The 17,992-nt window shown below is 47.3% G+C and overlaps 2 protein-coding genes across 6 annotated transcripts; both read right to left on the reverse strand.

Annotated features, from left to right (window-relative positions):
* Positions 1–5,185: 5,185 nt before the first annotated feature.
* On the reverse strand, positions 5,186–9,559 carry LOC125550525 (endoplasmic reticulum oxidoreductin-1-like). Its single transcript, XM_048713543.1, has 10 exons — positions 9,252–9,559; positions 9,016–9,147; positions 7,979–8,234; positions 7,767–7,877; positions 6,750–6,868; positions 6,558–6,662; positions 6,244–6,446; positions 6,035–6,158; positions 5,630–5,793; positions 5,186–5,536 (listed from the first exon to the last, which is right to left on the reverse strand). The coding sequence occupies exons 1-9, from the start codon at positions 9,420–9,422 to the stop codon at positions 5,644–5,646; spliced, it is 1,371 nt and encodes a 456-aa protein (XP_048569500.1). The 5' UTR covers positions 9,423–9,559; the 3' UTR covers positions 5,186–5,536; positions 5,630–5,643.
* Positions 9,560–13,027: 3,468 nt separating this feature from the next.
* LOC125550526 (dehydrin DHN4-like) lies at positions 13,028–14,769 on the reverse strand. Of its 5 annotated transcripts, XM_048713547.1 has the most exons (4): positions 14,130–14,769; positions 14,058–14,090; positions 13,741–14,018; positions 13,028–13,654 (listed from the first exon to the last, which is right to left on the reverse strand). In XM_048713547.1, the coding sequence occupies exons 1-4, from the start codon at positions 14,686–14,688 to the stop codon at positions 13,211–13,213; spliced, it is 1,314 nt and encodes a 437-aa protein (XP_048569504.1). In that variant the 5' UTR covers positions 14,689–14,769; the 3' UTR covers positions 13,028–13,210. The 5 variants fall into 5 exon arrangements, with proteins under 5 accessions (XP_048569504.1, XP_048569507.1, XP_048569503.1 ...); XM_048713550.1 differs by having other exon boundaries at positions 13,741–14,090; positions 14,187–14,769; XM_048713546.1 differs by having other exon boundaries at positions 13,741–14,090.
* Positions 14,770–17,992: the final 3,223 nt, after the last annotated feature.

Genomic DNA, 17,992 nt, shown 5'->3' on the forward strand with positions numbered 1-17,992 from the left:
ACAATAAAATATAGCATCATGCCTTGACCATATCACATCACAACATGCCCTGCAAAAACAAGTTAGACGTCTTCTACTTTGTTGTTGCAACTTTTACGTGGCTGCTACGGGCTGAGCAAGAACCGTTCTTACCTACGCATCAAAACCACAACGATAGTTCATCAAGTTAGTGATGTTTTAACCTTATCAAGGGCCGGGTGTAGCCACACTCGGTTCAACTAAAGTTGGAGAAACTGACACCCGCCAGCCACCTGTGTGCAAACCACGTCGGTAGAACCAGTCTCGCATAAGCGTACGCGTAATGTCGGTCTGGGCCGCTTCATCCAACAATACCGCCGAACCAAAGTGTAACATGCTGGTAAGCAGTATGACTTGTATCGCCCACAACTCACTTGTGTTCTACTCGTGCATAAACATCTACGCATAAAACCAGGCTCTGATGCCACTGTTGGGGAACGTAGTAGTTTCAAAAAAATTCCTACGCACACGCAAGATCATGGTGATGCATAGCAACGAGAGGGGAGAGTGTTGTCCACGTACCCTCGTAGACCAAAAGCGGAAGCGTTAGCACAACGCGGTTGATGTAGTCGTGCGTCTTCACGATCCGACCGATCCAAGTACCGAACATACGCACCTCCGAGTTTAGCACACGTTCAGCTCGATGACGTCCTTCGAACTCCGATCCAGCCGAGCTTTGAGGGAGAGTTCCGTCAGCACGACGGCGTGGTGACGGTGATGATGATGCTACCGACGCAGGGCTTCGCCTAAGCACCGCTACGATATTATCAAGGTGGAATATGATGGAGGGGCACCGCACACGGCTAAGAGATTAAGAGATTAATTGTTGTGTGTATGGGGTGCCTCCCTCCTCCATATACAAAGGGGGGAGGAGGAGAGGGTCGGCCAAGGGGAGGAGGCACGCCCAAGGGGGGCAATCCTACTCCAAGTAGGATTCCCCCCTCTTTCCTAGTCCAAGTAGGAGAGGGGAAGGAAGGGGAAGAGAAGAAGAAGGAAAGGGGGCCGGAGCAAGAACTGGCGGCAACCAATGCGCTATTAGACGAGTTGGAGGCAGAGATGGAGGTGGAGGCTGACGTGGAGCAACCGGACGAGCCGGAGCTGCGGCAGCTGCCCTTGTACTTGAAGTCGGGCACAGAGATAGTGGACATCTCCAACTAGGATTAGGATAGTATAGATTGCTTGATCTACGTAGTACGTGAATTTCCCCGCTTGCATGCTTTTCTATGGATAGATTTGTAGTATGAGGTATCCGGATGCAGAGAAGCAAATTCAAGATATTGATCAAATTTGTTGCCCGCGGCTGTAGATGCTCTTGCAGAAGGTAGGGACGGGGGACGAGAAGCAGGGAGTTTGAGCATTGTGGCAACCCACTACATATGCTAGCAGTTGATACATATATTATTGGACGAAAACCCGACATCGCTTACATCAAAGTTTTACTCTCATTGAATGAAATTATAAGACATATTTTAGTTTCATGTACAAAACTTTTCACCAATATTGTTCTTGTTTTCCGGTCTATCACTGGCTTTGATATCACATATTTTGTTAAGCACGGGCGTGAACAAAAACGGCTATTATTTCATGAAGTTTTCCTACCATCCTTCTATGCCCTCGCAGCCTTGACGGCTGCCTTCTGTGCAGCGGCGGCGGTGTTAGGCACAGCCATCACAAATGATGTAGGCATAAATGATGGAGCCATAACTTACCCCTCGAAGACATCTGAATTCAGAGGCATGCATGCAGAACAGATACATGCACACATTCAAAAAGCTCTTTGTTTACTTCTGCTCACCCGAAGCACATATGTGGGCAACCAAATAAAGGCCTTAAAATGGCCACCAATTTAATGCGGGCAACCAAAGAACATGTAGATGTTTGATTTGTTGGCGGTTTTTTTGGCAGTTTTTTGCCAACCAGGTCTCAATTTTTATTTTTATTTTGAACATACCAGGCCTCAATTAAGGCATAGATACAGTGCGGACAAAAGTAACCAAACACGCCCGTAGAGCTTCTTCGTTTTAGTTGCGCCGCAGATCAAAAGCTATAGTAAACCTGCAACTCCGCCGCGCTGCATTCTGCGAGAAGGTCAGACGCGGCATGCAAGAATGGCTGGCGCTCTCAAGTCTGAGCAACATTGAACGGCTCGAATGCGTCCAGGCTTCCGAAAGGAGAGGCGGCGATCGACCATCTATCGAAGGGACCCGGGAAGCAAGCTGCAGTGCAACAGCAACACCCTCCTCCTCCCGGTTCCGGTCACGAGGAGTGCAGCGCGTGCAGGGTGTCTGCGGGCGCGGGCCGGCCTATTCTGGGTGGCACCCAGGTACGACGATCCCGACACAAACTTGTGCGAGGTAGACTGATAATCATGCCATATTCGGAGAACAAGGATCGCAATCGAGAGCATACTACACACATTTTACTTCGTTCCTGCGGAAACTATGAAACATTCATGCGTACTCAGCTCTTCTATAAGAAATGGAAATTATATATATGTATATGTTCTGAGACTGCACCGGACCCCAAGCTGGCCTTATTCTCTGGGGAACACTAGCCGTTCACGTGCCACATATGCTGTCCTACTTCTCGATCTCTGTACAAGTCCAGGTGGAATGTTGATGAGCAGTAGCGCCGCATCCGCGTGTACCAAGTAGTGCGACCACGTGGCCAGCGTACGTCCACGGCAGAGCATCAAGCCACACACTGTTCACGTGCGCTAGCTCACACACACATTACCTCCAAGAAATTCCTCCCAGAGCTCATCGAAGCTCCATGACTCCATCACATCTGCTACCACGAGCTCAAGGACAAAATGCTCCAAAAAAGAAAACCAATCCGTTGGTGTCCTCAAGGCGACACGCTGCGCAAAAGGATCTTTGCAGCAACTTGACATGCATCGCACACGTCAGATTACTGCCATGGCTTCTCTCACCGCTACTACAACCACCATATACTTGGGATTGGGATTCAAAACTCCTACTACTCGGCTGGCTGGGCTGAACCGGCGGGCCGGTGGGCGGGCCCGGCATATTCCGCTTTGAACTCCGGCCCCAAGCGCGTGAGGACACGGGCCGCACTGGCCCACCCCACCGGATGCATACGCATATGCATACATATTACTAAACGATATCTCTCCGAAAGAAGCAACCAAACAAGCTGGCGCTGCTCTGTTCCTGCTCCCCCGCATGTGTCTAAGCTAAGCTAAGCTGAGCTGAGCCGCTTGGTTATTCGGAACGATGTGTTTTTGGCGCATGAACCATCGCTTTCGCGGCTTGTCCATGTCAGCCACCCAACCCTAGTCCGGCCAGCCAGCCAGCGGCCAGTGACTAGTCCGTCCGTCAGATCACCATGCCATTGCCATGATACTGTACCACCCGGCTGGGTGGGTGGGTTCCACCTGGGCTAGTTTAGTTCCGGGAGAAAAATCCAAGAGTGTGTACCCGCTTTTCTTTTCTTGCATGCGGCGATCTGCGAAAAGGAACGGCTGATGTTGCAATGCTGTGGCCGTTCGCTATCTTGAAGGCCTTGTCTTGGAACCGTTGCGCCCCCTGCCCGCTAATGTGTCGTCGTCGTAGATTTGATGGTAAGATTTAGAAATGTTGTCGTGAGGCTTATCCTGTGAGGATGGCTTTGAGATTGTTTTCTTTCTTCTTGTATGTCGATTTGTTTGGTATTATCAACGGTAAATAATACTCTCTTTGTCCGTAAATACTTGTCGGAAAAAAGGGTATTTCCAGAGGGAGGGAGTATATAGTTGTGAGTATTTTGTTGGCAATTTTAGTTCACTCGAGATAGGTAAACATGACAATTTTCCGATAAAAGAACTAACAGGGACAAAGTTGCCACATTCTAACATCTAAAGTTGCCACCTCGCGTTAACTAAAGTTGCCATAAAAAACATTCACGATGGCATGCTTAAAATCAGAATGTTCGGGATTTTATTGAATATGCCATCAGTAAGGGAGGTTGAAACGGTGACCATAGGACAAAATGAAAGCCAACCCCAGACTTGAAAAACCTGCAGATGGGAACGCATGCGCATTTTCCCTGTAAGCAAATGATTATGATGCTGCCGAAACTGCACCACTTTTCCTCAACAAAACGCAGCGTGGCGCCGCTTGATGCTCTGTAAGGCTGTGTAACAGCCTGCGGGCAGCAGGCAGGCCGATGGGAGCTGCCGGCCGGCCGGCCTGTCCCGGCGCCGTTGAAGTCGCTGCGTATGATCAGTCTGCTCTGTGCTCGATCACGGGTGTGCCTGACAGCCAGCCATCAGTGGCTTTCAGGCGGCGCCCACAGCGTACACCGACGAGAGAGATGCCCTCCGGCGGGCCGTGCCTTTGACCGACTGTTGGACGGGAGCGGGGGGCTCCGACGGCGGCCTTCCTTCTCTAATCTCCGGCTGAGCGCCGGTGAGGTCCTGCCCTTTGCCACAAGAGCGTCAAGAACCTGCCTGTACCTCGGCCATTTGATATTCTGCTGCTTCTGTTACTGTAACTGTGTTCAGTTCTGCCACACCATGGGATGGGAGCGTGGATGTGACCAAGCTCTTCTTTACGGACATTGTTGGCTACAGCGACGGCCTCTTCTTTTCCTCGCCGCATCACTGGCCTGCTTGCAGCAGGCTTGACATATGTATGTGCCAAAGTAGTCTGATACAAGGAAGCTCCATGACCGATCACTGTGTATCCCACTAGCTCCTGCTCTCTGCGACGCAACCAGCATGTGCTAAACTCCAGCGCCATCCTCATAATAGGTTGAGCATATAATAGTCACAATGTACAACAAAGTTTCAAGTTAGAAGGCATCATCTATCACTGTTTTGCTGGTGGTAGGACCTCCCACCTCGGCTCCTTCCTCGCAACAAGATTTTCACCTAGTGGAGCATCTACTCCCTCGTTTATAAATACTCCCTCTGTCCCATAATATAAGAGCGCAGTGTCAAAAGCGCTCTTATATTATGGGACGGAGGGGGTATAAGACATTTTAGAGATTTCAGTACAGATGTATATTTAGGAACAGAGGGAGTGGTTTATAAAATCTTCCAATATCATAGTGACCATCTTCTGTAACTCATTTTCGGATGAGATTTTAGTTGTTTACAAACTGGCGACCACGGCACACGCTATCTTTCCCGTCATTTCCAAGAATGATGGAGAACATATAATCAAGTCGACAAAACATACCAACCGTTTGGATTGACAAACGGCCTTACCTTGTCAGCATTCATATGTATTATCAGTCAACTGAGGAAAGATAAAATGTTGCTAACTGGAAGTTCGACAGAAAAGAGGTGGAGTCTACACTACATACAAAATTTGAAAGGGATATGTCCCACTAAAACTGAAAGAAAAAAGGGGGTAAACTTGTCTTTGTTTGGCTTCCAAAGTTTTCTAGTATATATCTTTTGTCTACGATCTGTAGAACCCTAGGAAGCAGCTCCCTGCATGTACATCACTTTCCCAGTATGGAGAAGAGGAGTTATAAAAACAACTTGCCCTCTTGCATCTTTGCAGAATACCTGTAAAAACAAATAGATAGAAAAACAAGGACGTGAGGAATCAAAGTCAGGACAACAAATCTATACCACTGAAGAGCAGGAGAGAACACTTACGGTTTCACATTTGGTCAGGAAGCACCCTTTTGCAAAGGTGAAAAGCTCTGTTGTTTAATGATTTCCTGGCTGGACGATCCTGTTTCATGTACAAACTTGACAGATTCTGACAGCCTATTCAGAAGATTTACCAGTGCAATGACCTCATTTCGCTGCAGCTGGAACTGAATGATTACCATGAAACATTATTAGACAAATTGACATCTAAATGAACTCAAAAGGTAAAACCTGTTATTCCATAGGAAATGTAGAAAACAATACAGCAAAGCATCATGAACTGTGAGCTAGTGTCGTATAAAGACGGTACGACGAAGACTACTCTCACCAATCATACATCATATACCTTATACTATTAAGTTATACATTGCAAAGCGGTTGCGAATAAACTGCAAATGAACAGCATACCTGTTGATTCAAATTGTTCTCTCCATCAACAGAAAAAAGAATCTTCAGCGCTGTTCCAAGCCCAAGAACTTGAAGCTTTCCCCATAATCGACACTTCTCACAACCAACACAGTCCATAATTGCACTGTAAACAAAATGTTGCAGTGGGTACGGTTTCATGTTAGTGAAACGCATAATATAAATTAAAGCAGAGAGATTAAGGCACATACCTGATATTTCTAAACTGCTTCTGGATCTCCTGCTTTAACTCAGGGCCATTTTCACCTTGCCAGAGTTTTGCTTCATCAAAAGGTAATGGGCATGCAGATCTTAACTTGTGGTTGTAAAGCAATTGCCTCACTAAAGATTGTGTTTTCAAATCCTCTTCAGGATTGCCAGTGTTGTACTCTGCCTGCTCAAGGTAATCTGCCGCCTAAAAGATAGCAAACAAATTGTCACTCACGACAAGCTTTAGGCCAAAGCAACTCGACAGATTAATCTTTAAAATCAAAGATTAAGTTTTAATCAAGGAAGAAATGGGAACCTTAGTCACTGCCCGAAGAACAAATAGGTATGTGAAGTACAGATTTTCGACACGCTCTGGGTACTTCAGAACACGGTCATGCAACAACGAAAGGTTATGTCCCCACTGTAATCATATACACCAAACTTGTCAAATCAAGTACAAAAATCGTTTAATAAGCACCAAACTAAGTGTAGAGTAGTAGATAGATACCAAGTTAGCGGATTCATCAAGAAGATAGTCATAAGCAATATGTACAGATATTGAGGAGTGCAATCCTGAAATTAGCTTGTAAAGTGCCTTCTTCTCCTGGCACATATCTTCTGAAGGATCTGCGAAAATAAATGAAGTTTGACTAATGCTTGTCCAGACTATTGTAGTGATATAAGCAACGCTAGACACTACACCATTCAACTTGGCTAGGACAGGCAACTGTACCATTAGGGATGCAAGCGGGCGTCCCACATATCCGCAAATCAGTTCACTTCTGGCCAGATGATTAGCACTAAACTAGAGACGAATTTGTACTATCATGTACTCCCTCTGTAAAGAAATATAAGAGCGCTCAAACCCGCTCTTATATTTCTTTACGGAGGGAGTAGCGCTCAAACCCGCCTGCTTTGCATCCCTATGTACCATTACCATAGAAGAGAAATAAATAAGCAACACACACTGCTCATAAGCGGTTGTTTAGAGCACTGCCAGCAGACTGAAACTTGAAGGTACTTCAACAACAACAAAGCCTTTAGTCCCAAACAAGTTGGGGTAGGCTAGAGGTGAAACCCATAAGATCGCGCGACCAACTCATGGCTCTGGCACATGGATAGCGAGCTTCCACGCACCCCTGTCCAAACTTGAAGGTACTTCCTTTTGTTATATACTCCCTCCGTCCGAAAATACTTGTCGGAGACATGGATGTATCTAGATGTATTTTAGTTCTAGATACATCTGTTTTTATTCATTTCTGCGACAAGTAATTTCGGACAGAGGGAGTATAAGTATACCACAGAAGGAACCATCCAATCTTAATCTTAGAGCACAACCACACAAGTAAACTTAGTTTGAATTGTTGTGCATTCTCTAAGGGAAGGATCATGCAACTTACAGGCACATCAATGATTCATTTAATATGTTGTGGATTCAGCCATAATGTACTTACAAACAAAGGATTCTATAGGTCAACTGCCGTCAGAATGGACATGTGAGAAAAAACGGAGAACATATGCTTACATTTTGGGCAATTTTCTTTGTAGATAGCGTCCCATATCCTTCTAGCTGAATCACCAGTATAACCAGTATAACGTTCAGGATTAAGTTGAAGATTCACATAAGTCATCTCAGCTGGAACAGGGATAAATTTTTGTTAATCATCAGATTTTCAGGGACGCATAAAAAAGAATTGAAGGAAGAACGATGTACAAAAAGGAGGGTAAACAATGTACCATTATCCGTCTCATCATCTGATGTCCATGGATTATCGGTTTCAACCCACCCTTTGAAAACCTTGGTGTCGAGGGTTCTATCAACCGTGGCTTCTGGTTTTCCTTCTTGACAGATCATGTTTTCAGGAGAAAGGCCACTGTAAGGCTTCTTGAATGGTTCGGGAAATTCATTATCTGGGCACTCGCATACACTACAGTCCCTGAGCCGACACATGCCATCATCAGGCCAAAAAGGGCAGTCACACCACAACTTAACCTAAACAAGGAAATAAATAACCCAAGACTTAGAACAAATAAATGAATGGTTGTAATGTTGATTTTCAGGGATAGCATCTCTGTACAATCATACAGTAGCTAACAATTATAGTAACCACAAAACATGTAACATTGGCTATGTTATCCTTAGCAGCAGCAACATCAAATAACAAACATATATCAATGTCTTATCCTTAAAAAAAGAAAAACTGGTTCGATGCTCTATCAATTGGCTAAAAGGCCATCAACCTTATCCGAGCTAAGAATGATGTACAAAAGAAAGGGATAGGGAACCACAAGTCGCCCTAACAGACCCAACAGCTATCATCATATTATGCTCAGTCCTCCATATCAGGATGTATTCTTTATATTGCTAACGTCAAAATGCCCTAAAGGTTTGATCCTTGAGCTTAATGCTCTAATCAAGCAACCAGCACTCTTTTTCCACATCCAGCCCAATTGACAAGTAAAAAATGGCACCGTATTAATGCAAGCCAGAACATTGTAGTAAATAAAGTGCAGCAACCTAGTGGAGAATTATACAGTTGTGACCAGTCTCCCACATATATATCCAATTCCGTTATACAAATAGCAGGGCGAAAAAATTGGCTCCATAGTTATGGAGCAAATGCTCCGATCAAATATACGCTGCTACATAACTCTAACATGTGGAGCTGGCTATCACAGTTCTTAACATCGGAACATCACAATATGCACTTCCCATAAGCCAGGTCACACATAAAAAAAAACCGTTAAAAAACAGAAGAGCAAAATTTGCTTACCTTGAAGTACCTGAAGAAGGGCAGAGCGACGAGGTCCTGTAGGATCGGGTTGAGCACCTCCTCGTTGATGGCGTCCACCGTCTCGTAGTCGCAGCAGCAGTCCTCCACCATCCCCGTGTACTTCCTGGCACCCTGACGAAACACGCAGCACCGGCCGCCCCAAAACCACGTCGTCAGATCAAAACCTCCCGGAGCAGAAGGCCAAATCACGAGACCAGGGGCGGGGGGAGCCTTACGGGGCAGCCGCAGCCTCCGCCGCGCGAGAGGGACGAAATGGAGGGGAAGCTGCGGGAGCTCACGGCCACGGCGAGGAGCGCCACGAGGAGGGCCGCCGCCGCCGCCCACCATCGCCTCCGCCTCTGGCGCACGGCCCCGCCGTTCGCCGCGGGAGGGGGCCCCTCTGACATCCCGCGCCGGGTGGGTGGAAGCTTCTAGAAGCAAGCGAGATCTGACCGAACAACGGCGGCGGAGGAGGAATTTTCTCGCCGTGTTCGCAGTTGGGGCGTTGGCGGTTGGGGAAAATCGCGTAGGCGGCTGCTACTAATACAGAGGCTGCGGTGGAAGAATCCGCGTGCGTGCCTCGGTTTACCCTCTGATTGTCGGAACCGGCGATGCTGCGCACGGGAATGATGGATCGGACGGCGTGTGTAGGGCCTGGGCGCAGCTGGACGGCTGGATTTGCCCCGATGACGTGTCTGTGCACCTGTGGGCCGCGTTTGCCCAACAGCTCATTGACCAGCTCGCACGACACGTTAACTAAACTTCGCACGGTGCCGACGTCAAAAAGAGAAAAGGAACTTCGCACGGTGCCTTCGCGGGGTTGGCGTCTAGAAGAAATTTCTCCGTTCCTCTGCGTGTACACAAACTTAAAAAATAACTGAAACTTGTCATCCAAAAATAAAGTTGCCACGCTTCATAATTAAAGTTGTCATCCTCGCGTTATCAAAAACATTCGGAGGTGCCATGTGTTCGTGCCACACATGTAACGCTTATCAGGTTCTATATCAGGAGATACATCTCAAAGCTCATACAAGGACTCGAATTAAGTAAATATAACACCTAAGTCCTTGAATTTTCAAGAAGGACCCCGGACTGGAAACAAGAGCTGCAATCAGGTCCAAAACAAGATCTATCCAGATTGAGCATCTTCATCTCGGACGAGACTTACCTGCTCCTTGCTTGTGCGCCCATCCGTGCTCCCGCATACGTGGCTTGATTTGATTGGAACAAAGTAAGGGCCGACTCCATCCCCTTAAAATCAGGAGGGAAGATGATTAGATTAGAAAAAAAAAGAAAAAAAAACAGCCGTAGGATAAGGTGGAAGCATGAATGAGAATATGAAGAGGGAGCAGACAAGCCGGATCCCTTCATCTCTGGGGACGAACCACAAGTGCTCGTGGGATGGAGTGATGATGGGTCAGCAAGATCATCACAAGGTGGCGCAAGTGCTTATCGAATGGAGCGATGATGGCCACGTAATGCTACTTGGGAAGATTTTGAGTCCGTGCATCAAGGTTCTCCATTGACACATTCGTCGGCAAGATCATCGGAAGGCGACCTAAGTGCTTCTCGAATGAAGTGATGTTGGCCTACAGAATGCTACTTGAAAAAAAAAACTCGGGAATATTTTGAGTCCCTATGTCAAAAGTTCCCACATGCTCTGGTTACAAGCCAAAACTAAATGATGGAAAGGAGGGGAGTTCCATTTCGTGACCAGCGTGATGAAAAGCGAGTAATCATATAGGGTGAGCAAGTTCAACGTCGGTGCTGTGCTGGGCTAACTACAACTTGCTTGCATTTTTTTCGAATGTCCGCTGGCTCGCGTTTACACACTTTCACGTTCGTTTGTCTAAAAGACAAAAAAAATCATTCAGCGCACATTGATTTCCGTGTCCGTTTTTTGATTTTTTTTCTATTTTTTCCTTTCGGCCTGCTTCAGTTTTTCTTTCGTTTTTCTATTTTGAATATTTTTTCTCTTTTAGTCTTTTCTAGTATTTTTTTTCAGTTCACAAATCTAAAAAAATGTTCGCTTATTTTGAAAATGTTCATGCTTTAAAAAAAGTCCGGCAAATCATAAAAAATCGTGGATTAAAAAAAGTAGTGATTTTGAAAAAGTGTTCGATTGTTCAAAAAAAAGTTCATGGTTTTGAAAAAGTATTTGCGAATATTTTTGTTTGTCGGATATGTTTTTAAAATTGTGAACATTTTGTCTTTGCAAATTTGAAAGTAATGCTTATGATTTAAAAAAAGTGTTCGTGAATTCAAAAGGTGGTCATGATTTTCAAAAACAATAGTCACATATTCAAAAAATGTTCATGAATTTGGAAATTTGTTCAAAATTTTGAAAGAAAAAAAATCTGGGAGATCATAAATTTTTCATGGGTGCAAACTTTGTGTGGCTTTGAAAAATGGATCATGTATTTAAAAAATGTTCATGGTTTTGAAAAAAAAGTTTGGAAAATCACAAACTGTTGGCATATTCAACAAAATAAGAGTTTGAAAAATGTCCATGCATTCATAAGATGTTTTATATTTTTCAAAAAAAAATGAGATTTAAAAAATAATCATGATTTTAAACAAATGTAAATATTTGCGGTTTCAAAATATGTTCATGATTTGAAAGAAATGTCCAGGAAAATAGAAAATATTCGCGGTCCCAAAATAGGTTAATGATTTTAAACAATTGTTCCTCAAAAAATAAAAATTTAATAGCAAAAATAAAAAGAAAAAGAAAAAAACCTAACGCTCTGTTTGGATGTTTAATTGAAGTAAAAGAAGTAAAAGCATAAATGAAAAACGAAAATAAAAAACAAAATAAAAAATTTAGAATAAACCAAAATAAAACGAAAAATGGTGCGGGACGGTTCTCCATCCTTTTCAAAAACAGAAAAAAAAACTAAATGTAGGAGTTACTTGAGCCGGCCCAACTATAGGTCACGCCATGAGGTACATTGTACCTGTCTATTCGCTGACCCTGAAGGACAACTAAGGGAAGCTCATTGGACCGGTCTTCCCAACCGGTTCGTAACAAGAGAGATCTGGCATGTCTATGTTTGGGCCCTTGTTAGGCCTTGTAACTCACCCTTATATACTTGCAAGCCTAGTTTAGGCTCCATTCGGCCTTGTAACTCCAAAAATGTCAAATGGATGCGCCCTTGTAAAGCCTTGTACCGAACCCTTACATACTTTGTAAGCCAAGTTTGGGCTCCATTAGGCTTTGTAACTCCAAAAATGTCAAAATGGAGGTCTTCATTTGAAAACTATATCAAAATCAAACGTCTTAGGGTTTTTTTTTCAAACAATACACATATACCTAGAGACATACTAATATACATGCGTGAAATGTTTAGGTCAACTTGTAAATATGAGGCCTTTTAGCAAATGTACTGTTCATTCTTTCTTGATAAAAACTGCATGATTTTCTATTTCATCCTGAAATTTTACAGGACATACAAGATGTATATTTTTCTAAAAAAAATAAAACTCTTCAGTTTGAATTTTGCTCGGTCTCCCAGATGCCCTACTCCTGTAACTCGCCTTATATCCCCCTCAACAAAAAATACTCGCCCTTATATACTCTGTATCTGGATGTATCGCAACTGCTAAAAAAAAAACAAGTATCTGGATGTATCGCAATTTGGACTGGAAGGATTCTGTAAGATGATTCTGCAAGCTGCAAGGTGGATGGGTGGAACAGCAACAATTCAAAATATTCCAAATACTTCGCTATTGATACCAAGCCAGATCTTTGTCAGAGACGCTGGCCATTGGGCGTTGCCAACGACTTTAGTCTCATCTTGGATATGGGAAGAGGCTAGGACCACCTTATAAGGAGTGCCACGCTCCCTTCAGACTAGTCTTTTAGGATGCAATGAGATGCGCACCGAAAACGTCCGAACGAATGCTGGAGGTTGGGAGCGACGCTAACAATCTTCCCATTAGCATAGTAGTTGTTGTAGCTCATCACAGTATTGCAACATCCATCATCCATCACACGGATAAAAAAAGGGCGAACCAACCAGACAAAACGTACTTAGAAACCAGTCCATGTCACAGTACTGCAACATCTATCACACGGAGAAAAAAGATGACATGAAAAACTTAACACTATGCCCTTAGATTGTGCACACGGCGGTTCCTCGAGTCTTTATTCTTCACTGGACTGAACCCGAGGCCGAGGCAAGTTAGGCTCAGTTCAGTGGTGGCCGCCGGGGAGCTTCTCCTTGATCTTCTCCATCATGCCTTTCTTCTCGTGGGTGCCCTCAGTGGCGCCGTGCGTCCCCGCGGTGCCGGTGGTGCCTGTACCATAGCCGCCGCCGGTGCCAGTGGTGCCATGCCCGTAGCCGCCTGTCGCGGTGGTGTGCGGCTGGGTGTCCTTGTGCCCGCCAGGGAGCTTCTCCTTGATCTTCTCCATGACGCCCTTCTTCTCGTGTGTCCCCTCAGTGGTTCCGTAGGTCCCGCCGGTGCCGGTCGTCCCCGTGTACCCTGGCCCACCTGTGCCGGTGGTCCCCGTGTACCCTGGCCCGTAGCCGCCGGTGGCTGTGGTCTGCTCCTTGTTACCGCCGGGGAGCTTCTCCTTGATCTTCTGCTTCATGCCTTTCTTCCTCCTGCCGCCCATCCCGTCGTCCTCGGAGGATGACTGCACAATCGACGAGAGAAAACAAGTGAGTACACTAAAGATTGGTAGGATCATACACAATGTAAGCAAGGAATCTGCTTATGTACCGAGCTGGAGCTGGAGCTGCCAGAGCGGTGGAGGATGCCACGAGTCTTGTGCTCGGGTAGCCCACCATGAGGGTGTGTGCCAGCGGCGCCGTGGGTCCCGGTGATCCCGGTGCCGGTCGCGCCGTACCCGGGCGTGTGCCCTGTGCCATGGGTCCCGGTGATCCCGGTGCCGGTGGCGTCGTACCCGGCCGTGTGCCCTGTGCCATGGGTCCCGGTGATCCCTGTGCCGGTGCCGCCGAGCCCGGCGGTGTGGCCTGTGCCATGGGTCCCGGTCATCCCTATGCCGGTGTGGCCTGCGCCATGGGTCCCGGTGATCCCTGTGCCGGTGCCGCCGAGCCCGGCGGTGTGGCCTGTACCATGGGTCCCGGTCATCCCTGTGCCGGTGTGGCCTGTGCCATGGGTCCCGGTCATCCCTGTGCCGGTGCCGCCGAGCCCGGCGGTGTGGCCTGTGCCATGGGTCCCGGTCATCCCTGTGCCGGTGCCGCCGAGGCCGGCGGTGTGCCCTGTGCCGTGGGTACCGGTCGCGGCATGCCGCGTGTCCAAACCACCGGCGTCGTGAAACCCAGCGTCGGTGGCGCCGTGCCGAGGGGCAATTCCAGAGCCTCTATAGCCCCCAGCGTCGTGGGTGCCTGTGCCAGTGGCACCGTATCCCACCTGGCGGCCGTGGCCGCCAGTGTCGTGGGCGCCGGTGCCGGTAGACCCGTACCCACCGTGCCCAGCGCCGTGCACTCCCGTGCCGGTGGATCCCAGCCCAACGCCGTGGCCGGCGGTCACCGGGGTGCCGTACTCGTCGAGGCGGGTGGTGGGGTGGCCGTGCTGCTGGCCGTGGCCCTGGAAGTGCCCCAAGCCTTCGGTCCCGGTGACGCCGTGGCCGGCCGTCACAGGGTTGCCGTACTCGTCGACGCGGGTGGCCGGGTGGCCGTGCTGCTGGCCCTGGAAATGCGCCATCGCTTCACGGACTGCTTGCTGCGGTGAGTGTGTTCTTGGGTGTGGCTCACGGTGGATTGAATTGAGTTGTCAACTGGATGCCGATGGATTGAGGCAATGGCGGTGGCGCTGTTTTTATAGACCGTTTGAGCAGGGTCGCGCTGTCCAACGGGTTGCCACGTCGCGTGGTACGTGTACCTCCATGCAGCGCAACGTGAGGGGCGGGCGTCGGGTGTCGGGCTGGTATCATGCCTGGGAGACGCGTGTAGTGAGAGGCCTGTGATCTGTATGACGCTCGTGCTAGCCGTCGGTGGGCGGCATGGGAGACGAATCTGCTCCCTTCGGGGTCGTCTGACCCAAATCTATGTGCTATAGTGAAACGCCTCCGTGCAATAATTTCACATGCGTCTGTGATATCATGGTAACATTTGATCACATGGTGTTTTAATAACGGTGCATCAAACATCCTAGTATCTTAAACATATACTTGTGTGCGTATAATACCTGCTGGAACATCGTGGAAGTATTAAGAACACGAGAATAAAACATTCATGTTCATAGACCACATAGCGACGATGACAAGCACTAAAATGAGCCAAAGGTATGCCGCCACATCGCTTCTCCCTCACTGAAACCGGACAAATCTTCTCGTAGTAAATAGTTAAAAAATCGTCATGCTGAAAATAGCCCAATCTTTATCAGAGAACCGGGATTCACAAAGGATATCCTTTGCCTATGTGTGAGGATGGAGACGTGGCAGATGAATTTCAAAAATAAGTCGAGCCTCCTCCCAAAAACGACGCGCATGCGTACAATGCAGCAGGGCGTGTTGTAAGTCCTCGTCCATAGCCAAGCAGATCTTGCACATGCTTGTTTCTTTTATGTGGCGATACCTTAGGGTGCACTCATCCGGAATGATGCCCCTCAAAACTCACCACCAGAACACTCTGACTTTTGGGACTACTTTAAGTTTCCATACCGCATTCCACATCTGTTGTTGATCCACTGAAGTGCCGGTAATCTGCCCCTCATCTAGAGCCAAACGCTCTTTTTGATTCACTAGAGCTCGATATGCCGATTTAACAGAATAAATGCCTGATTTCTCATGTGCCCAAGCCAGAATATCCTCGCTGCCGCCCTGCCGCAGTGGTATGTTAAGAATGGCGGCATCATCGGGTGCTATAAAGATCCCTCGCACCAACTCCTGACGCCATGTCCAGTTAGTTGTGTCAATCAGCTCGTTTACGATCTAGAACGCCGTATTTGCTGGACGCAGCAGTGGAGTCATTGATATCGTGGAGGGAATCCACTTATCTTCCCATACGGAGATGGAAGTACCGGATCCGACTCGCTTCATCAGCCCGGTTTGTAGAGCTTCCCGGCCTGCAATAATCGCCTTCCAGGTAGCCGAGGAGGACTTGGGAACCGTTGCATGAAGGAAATCCGAGTCAGGAAAGTATCTTCTTCATAACCCTGGCGCACAAGGAGTTAGGATTCATCATAAATCGCCATCCGTGCTTCCCCAACAGCGCCAGATTAAACAAACGAAAGTCGCGGAATCCCATTCCACCTTTGCACTTGGGTGTAGCAAGTTTCTCCCACGCGATCCAGTGAAGGGAATTCCTGTCAATTGAGCTGCCCCACCAGAATTTTGCCATGAGCGAGGTGAGACTTTTGCACACCTTTTTTGTTAACAGAAAGCAACTCATGCTAAACGTCAGAATGGCCTGAACAATGGATTTTAAAAGTGTCTCTCTTTCGGCGCAAGCAAACAGCCTTTCTGCCCAGCCTTGCATGCTGCCTCGTGCCCGATCCACCAAATATTCAAAGGTTCCACTATTTATCTTGCCAATAGCAGTGGGTAGACCGACGTAGCGTTCTGAAAAAGCTTCAACTTGGACTCCAAGATGTTGCTTCAATCTTTGTCTAAGAGCCGTCGGCGTGTTTGGGCTGAAGAATATAGAGCTCTTACTCCTGTTGACACACTGTCCAGAAGCATCCCCATATATTGCAAGGATATCATTCAGCCTAGCCGCGCTCTCCTCATTCGCCTTGATGAAGATGAGTCTATCATCAGCGAATAGCAGGTGATTCACCCATGGTGATCTGAAGTTCACTCGGATACCCCTGTCAACAGAGTCCCCGTAGTATTTCAGAAGTGAGGTAAAACCTTCGGCGCAGAGCAAGAACAAATAAGGGGAGATTGGGCACCCCTGCCGAAGCCCTCTGGATGGGTTGAAATAAGGTTGCAGTTCTCCATTCACGCGTACAGAGAACCTAACAGACGTGACGCACTTCATGATCAGCCTGACCAGATTAGCATTGAAACCCAGCTTCAAGAGTATGGCTTCTAGAAAGTGCCATTTGACTCTATGGTAAGCCTTCATCATGTCAGGTTTGATCGCACAAGTGTAGTTCTTCCCTTTCTTCCGTCGCTTCATCGTATGAACACTTTCAAAGGCAACGAGAACATTATCTGTGATCAGACGACCTGGGACGAAAGCACTTTGTTCCTCACTGATAATATCGTCCATGCATACTCGCAGTCGGTTAGCTATAACCTTTACCGCCAATTTGTATAAAACCGGACAAAGAGCAATTGGTCGATATTGTGAGATGCTTTGGGGGTGACGTACCTTGGGGATCAATGTGATGGATGTGTCGTTGAGACCCACTGGTAGTTCACCTCCATTAAGAAAAGCCAGCACCGCTTGTGTTACTTCGTCTTGGAGCAACTTCCAGTGGCGTTGGAAAAAACCCGCCGTAAAGCCATCCACCCCGGCGCCTTAGATGGAGCCATTTGGAACAGTGCATGCTGAACCTCGGCTGACTCATAGGGTTTGCTCAGAAGTTCATTCATCTCCGGCGTGACCCGAGTGGGCACATGCGATAACAGCACATCAGTGTCATTGGCACCCTGCGAGGTGTAAAGTGCTTGATAAAATGCTAATATCTCAGCCTTATCCTCTGTTTCATTGGCACAAGTAGAACCATCGTTTCTCTTGAGACCCGATATACGATTAGTTCATTTCCGTTGTCTAGCTTGTGCCTGAAAATATGCCGTGTTACGATCGCCTGATCGAAGCCACGGAACGCGGGATCGTTGCCGGGCTATTTTCATCACTGTGATGTGGGCAATATGGATGTCTCGCAATCGATTGACTCATGACAAGGAAGGGTGGGATCCAGCCTCTTCAGTAAGGAAAATACGAGAGGATCTCGCCATTTTGGATATACCCGGGCAGCTCACTTCACCACTGCCGGGTTATGGATGGCAACCCCCTGATAACCCATACATAAAGATTAATACAGATGCCGTTGTTCA

The sequence above is a fragment of the Triticum urartu genome, chromosome 4, assembly GCF_003073215.2.
Source record: "Triticum urartu cultivar G1812 chromosome 4, Tu2.1, whole genome shotgun sequence".
Taxonomy (NCBI): Eukaryota; Viridiplantae; Streptophyta; class Magnoliopsida; order Poales; family Poaceae; genus Triticum; species Triticum urartu.